The sequence below is a fragment of the Mustela nigripes genome, chromosome 6 (genome assembly GCF_022355385.1).
Source record: "Mustela nigripes isolate SB6536 chromosome 6, MUSNIG.SB6536, whole genome shotgun sequence".
Lineage (NCBI taxonomy): Eukaryota > Metazoa > Chordata > Mammalia > Carnivora > Mustelidae > Mustela > Mustela nigripes.
The window spans coordinates 33,175,881-33,188,479 of NC_081562.1; the positions used below are offsets into that span (position 1 = coordinate 33,175,881).

A 12,599-nucleotide genomic window follows, 5' to 3' on the forward strand; every position below is an offset into this window, starting at 1 on the left:
TAGTTCTCTCAATTAAAAAAAATCAAATGATAAAAGTACTATAACTTTGTTTTGAGTCAATGATATATATATGCTAGGCTTTGCCACAGGCCTCCATTGTAATCTCTTATAATTTGGTTTAAAATGTCAAACATTTTGGCTGTTTAAATAACCCATTAAGTGCTCTGCAAAATCACAAGACATTCTATATGTGACTTAATTAATATCTGCTCCAATTACACACAACACATTATCATGCTCAAGATCTAGATTTATTTTAAAACATTTAGTCCAATTTATATTAATGCAGAAAAATCACATCCAATAAACCACAACTATAGAAGAGACACAATAATTGTGTTCTGTCACATTACCACACAAATATAATTTGATAGTTAATTACAGGATGATAAATCACAATCACAAGTAAATGAAATATTTATCTTCTCAGTAGTAGTAGGAACCTCTTTTGAGTATGTAGGGTCTTCTGGGTTTATTCTCATACAGCTGGCGTTTCAGAATGTAAGGGATTTTTCTCTTTATAACTTCTTCCTTTTCGTTTTTGTCATTTCCAGCATCAAGAACATCTTCCTGAATTAACTGCAAGACAGGCAGGATAAGAATCAAACTTACATGAATAACATCTTTCAGAGCAGTTTTCCACATTTTATCTCTTTTGCTATTCAAACAGTAAGACACATGTGGATGAGATATACAAATTTTAAAGCAATTAAATGTTTTGTCCAGGGACAGATGACTATCAACTGACCGAGATAGAATGAGAAAAAAACTGAGATAGTTTTTTTTCCAACTCTCTATTCAAGGCCACACACTGATACCTCCAACTGAAGCAACACACCGAGTAGATCTTTGAGTATTTTTCAGACTTTCATTTATGAGAGACCAAAATGTTATGAAAATATATAATAAATCACAACAAATACAGAATTTTGAATTTGGTAAGCCAGGTTTGGCCTCAAAAGGCAACAGGATTTTGTGTTCACTTTAGTTAATTACTGACTTGACTTGAAAACCATTCCAAAGATCCATTTCTTAATCAAAGGGAGAGGAATACCTGCTCTGCCTAACTTAGGTGTAGAAATTAACACATGTGAAAGTTCTATTTCAATAGTTAAGATCTCTTTAGATTGCGGTGCTTAATACTTAGAAGCAAGTTCAGATTCAATAACTTAAGGGAGTTCATCTCCATGAGAATCTTACCTAATATCTCATTGAATATGCCACATTCTAAAATTAGTTCTGAACACTTTTTTTCTGGTATAGTTCTGAATAAAAAATTTCAGTTAGCAGAAAATGTTTTAAGACCTCATCCCAGAATTTTGCGCTTAATTTTATGTGAAACTTTTAAACAAATTGCTCAAGATAAGAATTGCATTTGTATTTGTGATTGTCTTCTAAACTTTAGGGTCATAAGAAATAGTAAGAGGAGACTAAGTTTTTAATTATAGTGCATGTGAACTGAATCGTATCACCAACTACTTTATTTCAACCCACAACTTCAATTTCAGAGAAGGTAAAACAGGTATTGTCAGATACTCTAGTTCCTTAATCTTGTGTTTCTCTGCGAACATAATCTATAATTATTCATATTCTGTTCTGAGCGATATTATCATTTTATTTCAAATCACTCAACAACATTTAAAATATAAAAGTCCTGGGGTGCCTGGGTGGCTCAGTCGCTAAGCATCTGCCTTGGGCTCCGGTCATGATCCCAGGGTCCTGGGATCAAGCCCACCATCAGGCTCCTTGCTCTGGAGGAAGCTTGCTTCTCCCTCTCTGCCACCCCCCTCCCCCACTCTGCATGCCCCCTCCCCCTGCTTGTGTTCCCTCTCTGGCTGTCTCCCTCTCTGTCAAATAAATAAATAAATTCTTTAAAAATATAATTAAAGTCCTAATCTTATGTGCACCTGATTTGTATGTATCATAGTTAATTGAGTTGTTGTTATTGCTTTTAATTCCTGGATAAATAGCACACAATTGACATTTCCCTATGTTAAAATAAGCATTTTTCGAGTTTTATTGATTTAAAGAATATTTTAAAGACTAAACTATTTAGCTGGAATTGAATTAAGTGATGAGTAGTCCACCAAGTAAAATTAAATGAACTTTTTTGGTGTTTCATCTAGAAAACGTCATTTTATTTATAAGTTAGAATAAACACTAATAATTCTGTTTTACATTTCTTCTTTTCCACAGGTTATCTTTAGGATAGTCATTTACAGAGATCTCTATATTAGCAGGGAAGGTACCCTCAAATTTCCAAGGTTGGTGTAAACCCAAAATACAAAACATTAAGCAAATTTCTCTCAGAGGTTAATATGAAAGAAACGGTTCCCTTGTTGGGAAAATTTTCTTTTTCTTCAAAGCATTTCAATTTCTCTTTTCCTCCTTCAAACAAATTTTCCAAAACCAAAAGCAGTAAATCACTAGTATAGTATTCAATACAACTATTTTATCCTTCTTCAGTGTAGTTCTTTCAGTATAATGGATTTTGGATGTCTTGGTTGTCGTGGACCTAGTTTAGATGCTACGGATCTGAAATCTATTTATTCAATGAAATAGGAATATATATCATATATACATATGATATAAATTCCAGTTTTATTTGCCTAATATATTCAAATACAAATGGAACCTTTTGGTTCTTGAGCTTGTTTATAAACATATATGACTTGGTGCTTCTAAGAAAATATTTTCAGTCCTTAAATTTTGTAGGCATGCCACTACCAAAAATTGCCTGAGTATGCCACCAATTTAAACACAATAAAACCATGTGGATCAAATCTGCCTTAAGATAGACACCCCTCTTTTAAGATAGAAGAAAAAATATTTTGCTAACTCCCAATATTTGAAGGAGACTTTGAAGATCTGAAGGAATGTTAACCTCAACACATGGTTTATTCTTCTTTAATATTTGTAAGTCTTCCTGTTATGATAATGATCAGGGTAAAAAAAAATCAGTACAAATGAAAGGTAACTAGTGTAACGATAATTATATTCATATTTTGTTTTTGTGTTACCTCCCATTGTTGAAAAGCCCTGCTGTGGCAGATTTTTTGGAGCTGGTATATTGTCAGCATTGCTTCCAAGCTAAAACCATCTAAGGCAGCGGGAAATTTCCTTCTTGTAATAAGCTCCTCTTCACGAAACTCTCCTGTTTCCTCGGCTTGGCTGTTCAGATTATTTACAAAACTGCAAACGTTTAGCAGGGTCATTTTCCAAGAAGAAACGCTCGCTTTACTGATCTGAAGTATAGAAAAAAATAGGTACTTAAAATTTATAAATATAGGTAGTTAAAACTTGTAATATATGAGTAAGAAATAAATTTCCATTGTGCTAAGCCATTAACATTTTAGGGTCTGTTACTCTAGCCGAAAAATTACACTGTTATTTATTTAGTAATTTTATATCACAAAATTGATTAGTACCAATTCCTCATATATTCTAATTTTAAAAATGTGATGCAGTTACACACATGCACATAAGCACAAATACATGAGCAAAACAAACGAAAAAGAATAGTATAAATATGTAAATATATGTATACATCACATTCTCTTTAGTTCACTTCATTATCTTTAGTTCACTTCAGTTTAGTGTCTAATGGAGCGTAGACTACAATGATACTAATAGATTTGGACAATTACAGTAGTGTGAAAGCACCAACCCATTCCACACATAGTTCTCATAGACAGCATCACAGCTGATCATTTATTTGCAAATTATAATATTTCCTAGAATTACCATTTTTTAATAAGATCTTGTCTGAAACCACTATTACCATCAACAACGTTCCTATGTGCCAATAATAATCAGTGAGGAAACATAAGGACTTAAGAGCATCGAAATGCAAGATAATAAAAATTAACAAAAATTTCAAAAGTCATAGATGAAGGAAAGCATACATTTTTCCTAAAGACATTCACACACACACACATACACACACACGCACACAGACATGAAACACCACACAGCCATGATGGGAGGATTCAAAACAGTAATATCACAGGTCAATTCTCTCTACATTACTCCCTACCTATAATGCAATTGTAAATCAAAGTTCCAATTTGGAAAACATGGGGAGACTGGAATTTGGAGGTGGGGATTTGGCAAAATAATTATAATGTTAATTTGGAAGTATGAATGTGTGAGAATAACCAAGAAGAGTTAGTAAAATAAAAAGGTAACAAGGAGAAATTTACTCTATCAGATATTGAAATATAATTTAAAAGCTCAATGATCATAGGAGTGAATTAATAGAGCAAGAGTAAATATTAAACCCAACAGTAAATAATATCCTAAAATTGGTGCAAGTACAAATGAATGTGTAGCAGATAAGCAAAGTTTGCATTTGAAATCCTTGGGACAGGTGGCTATCAGGAAACCTGGACTTGGGTCTAGCTCTAACTTTCTTGACATATTGTGGTTTAACAGTATCCAGATGGGTTAAATATGAGTAAAAGTAAAAAAGTATATAAATACATAGAATTTGTTTTATAAACCTAAAAAGGTATTATTAAACAAATATCCAAACTGAAATCCACAGTGAAAAGGATAACATTCAATACATAAATGCATAGAACATCTCTGGAAAATTAATAGCCTGAATTAACATCAGAAGCAAGCTATATTGTAAAAGCTGCCCCAGAATGTTAATATCCTTAACACAGGTAGAGTTCTTCAAGAAGAAACTGTCGAGTACACCTACCAAAAAAGCAAAAATACACTAAAAGAATTTAAACCTTAGGTAAGTAAAATGAGTAAACAAGTCATAGAATCACTCCTTAAAAGGGAAATATGTGGAAAGATGTTCAACCTGGCCTGAAGACTTTCAAAAGAGTAGGTACATTCATTTGGTGTAGTTATAGGAACATGGCGAGACAGATACTTCCTCTTCTAAATATTTGGTGGTCTGGGTGTAGATTTGTTACAAATTTTAAAGGGTGTTTTGCATTAAAATTCAAAGTGTGCACACCCTTTGATTAAGATTTTATCTGAAGAACATGCAGACATTTGAGTACAAAGGTATTCACTTGAAGACATTATTATGATATGTAATAATATAATATATGATGGTTTTACATGAATACAGTTATCAGCCATTGCTTAAACTTTGCTGTGAGAAACTTAGAGATGACATACTCCATTGTCTGGCAGCAACAATTTATATCATGCTAATTGATGGAATACCATATTTTTACATTTAGAAAGCTCTTTACAGATTATCTAATTGAGTGTTTTCTCACCTGTACTCCTTAGAATGCTAGTTCTGCAATCACTGTTTTTCAAAGAGTTCCACTGCCAAGTTAATTGGAAAACTTGAATTTAAAGGAAATTTAAAGATTTCTTGAACTTAGGTATCCTCAGAGCTTTTAACTTGCAAATACTCATTGTAACTTTTACTTTTATTTATGTATTTTAAAATATTTTATTATTTTTAAGTAATCTCTACACCACATGTGGGGCTCAAACTCACAACCCCGAGATCAAGAGTCACATGCCCAACCAACTGAGCCAGCCAGGGCCCCCGTTGTAACTTTTTAATGATGCTAGTAAAAGTATCAAATGTTTCCCAAACTAATTTGACCACAGAACGCTTTATTCATAAAGTATTTGTCTGGACTAGTGTTATCTGTTTACTCTTTTGGATGAGGAAACTGAATTAATCATCTTGTTTCCTTCTACCAGTTAAAGTAGTCACCACGTCACTCAGTAATAGGATTATATAAGGTTCCATGAGTCTCTCTCATAGAAAACACAGCAAAGAAAGCACTACTGACTAGAGGATGTATAAGTAGATATCTTGTATTTGAAAACATTTTGTATAATGTTTTAACTATTTCATTCAGAAAAATGGCAAAGTCTCTCTTTCTTTGAATCAGGCTCCTCCGAACCCTCTTTCTTGACTAGGTCCCAGCCTCGGGCTCTGTCTTTGGTCTCCTAAATCCAGTTTTAGCAAGAATCATGCTGAGTCCATTCCCCACACGTATGTGGCTCTTGTCCTTATATCTGATATCCTAGATATTTGGTATCTGATCATCCTAGATATTTGATCAAATATCAGATACTTTATCAAATTTCTATCCTTAATATCAGAATCCTGTCATATCTTCTAGCAAGAATCCTTCCAGCCTTAAGAGGAGTAAGTTTCCTCTTATTCCATCCACAGAAGCCCCCTACGCCTCGCTATAAATGCACACTTGCCCTAGCTGTGTTTGGAGTGGAACCCATCTCTGTAAAACCCCCATTTCAGTAGTCCTCTTGACTAAAGTCTTGCTTACTACCTTTAGCTAGATCATGAATAATTTTTCTTTAACAATAAACATTTTTTATTATCAAATTATTTTATACAAATGTTTATAATAGACCTGAGCCTATAGATAAGAAATTTAGAATATTATCTCCCCTTGTTTTTCAAGATAAGGAAAACAAGAGTATTTGTGGTTCTTACTTACCATTACTTGATTTAACTTTTTAATACTAAATAAGATTCTAGTCAAACTTTTGTTACCTTAATTAAATGGGAGCCAATCTGTATAACCAATACTCACTCCCCATAATCACTGAACACAGATGAGTCCGGCAAATTGTGAATTCAAAGATTTCACTGAATTGAAAATAATTTAAGTCATCTGTGGTGGAGCTCTGAAGTTTCAATACAAAATGTGAGGGTTGGTAATGAATCCTAGATTCCCATTGTTAGTTCAAAAATATGTATTAAACTGTTACCAGGGGCGCCTGGGTGGCTCAGTGGGTTAAAGCCTCTGCCTTCAGCTCAGGTCATCATCCCAGGGTCCTGGGATCGAGCCCCGCATCGGTCTCTCCGCTCATCCGGGAGCCTGCTTCCCCCCCTCCCCTCTCTCTCTGCCTGCCTCTCTGTCTACTTGTGATCTCTGTCTGTCAAATAAATAAATAAAATCTTTAAAAAAAATTCTCTCTCCCTTTAAAAAAAAACAAAAACAAAAACAAAAAACTGTTACTGTATACTAGGCATTGAGTTTGACCATAGAAAATTACAATATTGTAGCACCTTTTTTAGATCCTGAAGAAAAGATACTATACCAGGTTCTCTTTCTTAATAGAAGAGTATGAAAGCACTAGCACTGGTAATAAAGGCAATTGTATTGTGAGAAAAAATTATTTTCCAGTTTTCCAGCTATAAACTCTCTCTTGATCTTCTGTTGCTTAAGTTTTCCCATTAGAATTTCAATGTCTAAATAGCTTTACTTTAAAACTGAAATTGCTCACATATTTTCCCTTTAAAATGGAAAGAAGAAACCCCAGCTTCCAGAAGTTTTTAATAATGGAATCGTATCAGTATCAAATACTATTCTCTTAAATATTTAATTGTAGTAATTTAGTTAAAATTATCATGTTTGAAATTTTCATTTGCATAGAACTCTACTCAGACTAAAATTCAATAGAGTCAAAGAGAAACAAATAATAGTAGTTTTGTGTAAAAAAAAAATATATAGGGAATGAGTTGAGCTTTTTGTTCTCATCCTAGCAGCAAACTGAAATAATTATGCTTCTGGGTGCTTTCTCATTACAGACTGTATTTTACTTTTCTCAAATCAAAGGAGTCAATAGGATTCAACATTTTTTTTTATTTTTAAAGATTTTATTTTTTTTTTATTTGACAGACAGAGATCACAAGTAGGTAGAGAGAGAGGAAGGGAAGCAGGCTCCCCGTTGAGCAGAGAGCTCGACTCGGGGCTCGATCCCAGGACCCTGGGATCATGACCTGAGCCGAAGGCAGAGGCTTAACCCACTGAGCCACCCAGGTGCCCCTCAACTTTTTTTTTCCATGGTATGTTTTACAGACATATTCCAAGACTAAATAAAGGGAAAAAAATTTATTGTGCCTATATTTTTATGTATTTCTTTTAAGAGAAAAACTAAGTCACTCCATAAACTGCAATTGTTTTCCCCTGTAATTCTAAGGAAGGAATCACAATTCTACTACCACACTTTCATACAGTAGCTAGCACTCCCTAAATTATACTACATTTTGGAGATTATGTAGGACTTTTATGTGTCTATGTAAACTTAGAATTATAGAGGTAAAATCTCTACTGAGAAACTAAGGCATTCCAATATGTCCATTTCTATACAGACTACTTGCTTTGTCTTCCTATTTTTAAGTTGAGGTAATTGTAATGGTTGCTATTCAGTCTGAGTATTAAACAAGGGATCCATTATCTTAAGGTTATTATTTGGTTATTGATATTTAATGGCTAAACTAAATTTGATCTTTCCTTATATGAAGCCTACCAAATAATGAAAGAGTTTGGTTTCAAACCATTCAACCTTCGTAGATCTGGGCGATGGTAAAAATACATGCACTCAAATTGTCCCCACGTGTCTTTTAAGGATGATAGTAGAAGACATATCTTTGCTAGCTTTCAGATAATAATGTCCTATACTGCCAAATACAGACAAGAAATGGGTGTTTCCCCTTCAAACCCACTATCAAACATAATTCTACAATAGGGATTATTGTACCTAGAACGTGCTCATCCAATTAAGGAAGAGAAATACAAGGTGGCAGGACCCTAGTTGGAGTATTGCTTCAAAAACTAGATAGGCGCTTTGAGCACTTACTTTCTTACTACAATATCTGTTGAATTCTCTGCATGGATATCCCAGTGTTTATAATAGTGATTGTACCTGGGGTCTGCCTCAAGTTAAAACTTATTTTTCTTTGAGAAACACCTTTTAGTAGGGAACTCTTTTTTCTATTCCTGTGATCGACTCACCCTGGGTAAATGAATACTGTGTGGTAGCATGGTAAACAGGTATATTCCGATTGTATTTTATTCCTAGGTACAGGTTGGGATCTAGGAATCTTGTTTTCAAGACACTAAGAGAGGAGTAACAGGTACGGTATGCAAAATTTTACTTGGTTCCATAAAAACCACAAGCAGGTGTAGATGATACTTCTGTTATAGGGAGAATGTAAACTAGCCCCAATTCCAGCATTTACAAATGAGGCAATGAAGACAAGCAATGTTAACTAAGCCCCTTGCTTAAGAAGTCACAGTTGGAGAATTAGATCTCCAAGCTTCTGTTTGCCGTCTACTGCTCTTTAGTTTCTACCACATTTATTTCATGAATTGTCACGAACTATCATTTTTAATTTAGAACTCCATTTTACTCTTCCCGATATAACCAAAATGTCTATTTTGTTTCCCTGGATGCATTTAACTTGAGGCATACCTTTTGCCATACACAATGTGATAGGAATGGAAACAGGATTCCTTTAAATACATTTTCATCTCCACATAAATAATATGTGACTACCTAATTAAAGTCGCAATAAGCTGATTGATAGTCGCTACGATTTCTTTCCCTTTCACATCAACACCCTTAACTCCTTTGAACTCAAGGAAGAGTTTCCCGAGAAAGGCAATGCCTCTCGAAGAACTTTTCAGTCTTGATGGGAGTTATTAACTATAGGAAAAGACACCATGTTTATAATGAGAGCTTATATGTTCTTCAATCAATGCTTAAAGAAAAGAAAAAGTTACCTTTGATGTATGCATATTGGTCAATAAATCTGCTTCTAATGCTTTCATTTCCTCTTCTGAATCTGAGTAAAATCAAAACCACATGTTTACTATATAATCATATATCAAATAATTATACTATAACCTACAGATTTTAGATTAACCTCAAAAAAATTAGTCTTAGAGGCCTATTGTTTTTCTATGCATTTATTATCCATAAAATAATATTCAGAAAAAATACTTATCATTTAGTTTTGGGCTAACAGGCAGTTAGAATAATAAAAACACTCTTAAGAAAATAAACACGTGATTATATGCCAAAAGAGCTATTGATGTATTGGAGTTACTTAATCTCTAAATCTCAGTATTTAAAAAAAACTGATTATATCAGATGATTGAGATTTCATTAAAAATGCTGGTTAATTTTTACCAGCAATAGTTTACATATATAAAATATATGTATATTGATATTTTAAAAAGAACATAATGAAAAGATGTGTACAAGATGCTTTTTCAGGACAAAAGCAAAGTGAATTGTTTACTGATGATTTTGGAATAAGAGACACCAAGATTTAGTCAATTTGAGATGCTATTTTACCAAACACGCTTTGAAAGATTTGTTTTTCCACTTTAAATAAGAATTTAGAATTACGTGTACTTAGCTATCTTATTACAGGCTATTAAGCAAATTGGTTAATTTGTCCATCAATACATGTATAACTGTGTTGAAAATAGACTTCTGACTTTTATTAGGGTAGCCTTTCCAGTTTCCCCTAGTCAATATATTGCAGAGAAGATAACTTTATAAAATACTGTAATGGAAATAAAGTTACAGAATATCATAATTACATGACTTAATTTATACTCACTGATCTGTCATAAAACAAAGCAGATGTTAAAATGGCTATCTTCTTCAGCACAGACTCTTGTTGAAAAGAAGTGTCTCACTTAAAGAAATTGCTTGTTAAATTGTAACCAGCTCCTAAGTTACACCAGGGATCTTTTTTCCTATTTGTTCAAGGCCAGTCTGTTTCTCAAGGGAATAATAAATTCCTTTAGCCATTTATGAAATATGTATGTCAAAATCCCTACAAATTTTGGCTTATCACATCAAGAAGCTCAAAGAGTTAATAAACACAGTGTTTAATCAGCAATCCATTTTTTCTCATACATATTTCTCTAAATATACCTTTAACCTCATGTAATAGATAAAATCATAATTGTAGAAAATTTGGAATTTATAGCATTAAAAATTATTGCAAAGTTAGAAGCTCAAGATCTTTCTCTCATGATCAAAATAAATAAAAAATTTTGTTAAGTAACATTTATATCTTCTGCTAGATTTAATTTCATAATTTAAATAAAATAATAGCAGGAGTTTGAATTAAATATTTCAATAAATTATTAATAATTTATATTAATGAATTAATATAAATAATGAATTGATTATAGTAATAAAATATAAAAGTATGCAACAGGCTAAATGATTTTTTTTTTAAGATTTTATTTATTTGACAGAGAGAGACCACAAGTAGGCAGAGGCAGGCAGAGAGAGAGGAAGGGAAGCAGGCTCCCTGCCGAGCAGAGAGCCCCATGAGGGGCTCCACCCCAGGACCCTGGGATCATGACCTGAGCCGAAAGCAGAGGCTTTAACCCACTGAGCCACTCAGCCACTAAATGATTTTTGCTGCATTTATTCCCTATGTATTTTCCCTCTTTGATGTGATATTGCAATATTATAACATTACATGTTACTCTAATAAATTTAAGTCTTATTTTCAAGGTAAGTTATTGGTAGATATATAACAATACATGGCTTCTTAATTATCACATGCAAAACACTCCATAGGTAAATAACTTCCATTATTTTTATTCCACAATTTTATTCCATAAATTTACCAGTTTTCAAGTAATATTTTGTATGAATTTAAACAGCATGCAAAAAAATTTAAATTAATAGTATACTTATTTGTCACATGGAAAAACTATACAAAATGCATTGTCTGACAGTACTTGGAATATTTTTATATTTTTTAGAAATCATTTTCTATAAATAATGGTTCATTCATTTACTCATTAAACATCAGTTTTCACTTTATTTGTATCTTGACATACCTACACAGTTAAAGTAATTTGGAGGAAGAAGAAGCCCCTGTTTCCTAAGAGAATGACTGAAGATGAGAAAAAGCATTTTGAATGGAATGAGTTTTAACTACGGGTTCTCCCTTTGACAGGTGGTGCATCTGTACTCCTCATCAGATTTTGACCAGCCTAATTTAAGTTCTACACATTTTTTTTTTTCTACTCTCATGGTTATATTCCAAGTGGAAGGCATGGAGTATTTCACTGAAATCTCTTTTATTACCTTTGCAGATTTAAAAAGAGAAATAAAATCTTTCAGTTCTTGTAATCATAAAGACAGAGAAAGAATCTATTCAGTTTCTATCACTGAAAAGCAAATCCAGAATAAAGGAAAAACTCTTCTCCCTGGATGCATTAACATAAGTAGCAACACAGTGCCAAAAAAGAGAAAGAAATCACCTCAGGGAATTGTGAAATGGCAGCTGAGCTTACCTGAGCACAGACTCCAGGAGCTGAAAGCCAGAAGTAGCATGCATATCAACTGGATTTTCATTCCTGCCATCATCTCCTTGAGCCTTCTAGCAAGCCAAGTCCATAAACGTCACAGACACGCTGAAAGAGGCTTTCACTAGTGCTTCCTCTTGCCTTCAGCTGATTTGGAAAGAGAACTATGAGAGATGCTTTGGCCATTCCCTATATATACACGCAGAAGGATGATGTCATGATAGCACAGGGATTATCTCTTAGGATGTGCCCTCCTTCATCTCTCTCTCTCTACTTCCTCCTCCCCCTTTCCTTTGTACCCCATTCTCCTCCCCCACTTCCGAACTTCAAATGAAAGTGTGACATCTACCCTAATTGTCACAGTTGCTCTGGATTTCTGACGCACAGAAATCATTCAAGGGCAATTCCATATAGAACATACTGGAAGCAAAAATTACAGTGCCTCTCTTTCTCCATTGCCTCTCATTTCTGACTCCAAGAAGTTGTCATTTTGATTTTGTGAAG

At 33.5% G+C, this 12,599-nt stretch overlaps 1 protein-coding gene across 1 annotated transcript; it reads right to left on the bottom strand.

The window, feature by feature from the left end:
- Positions 1-235: 235 nt before the first annotated feature.
- On the bottom strand, positions 236-12,273 carry NTS (neurotensin). Its single transcript, XM_059404669.1, has 4 exons — positions 12,084-12,273; positions 9,531-9,592; positions 3,021-3,245; positions 236-579 (listed from the first exon to the last, which is right to left on the bottom strand). Exons 1-4 carry the CDS (start codon positions 12,154-12,156, stop codon positions 427-429), a joined length of 513 nt encoding a protein of 170 aa, XP_059260652.1. The 5' UTR covers positions 12,157-12,273; the 3' UTR covers positions 236-426.
- Between the last annotated feature and the right edge of the window lie 326 nt (positions 12,274-12,599).

Bases quoted from the DNA above. Each gene is read 5' to 3' on its own strand.
- NTS (XM_059404669.1), bottom strand. From the start codon at position 12,156: ATGATGGCAGGAATGAAAATCCAGTTGATATGCATGCTACTTCTGGCT. The intron at 9,593-12,083 runs GTAAGCTCAGCT...GATTTTACTCAG, and splicing joins CTCCTGGAGTCTGTGCTCAG to ATTCAGAAGAGGAAATGAAA. The intron at 3,246-9,530 runs GTAACTTTTTCT...TCTATACTTCAG, and splicing joins CCAATATGCATACATCAAAG to ATCAGTAAAGCGAGCGTTTC.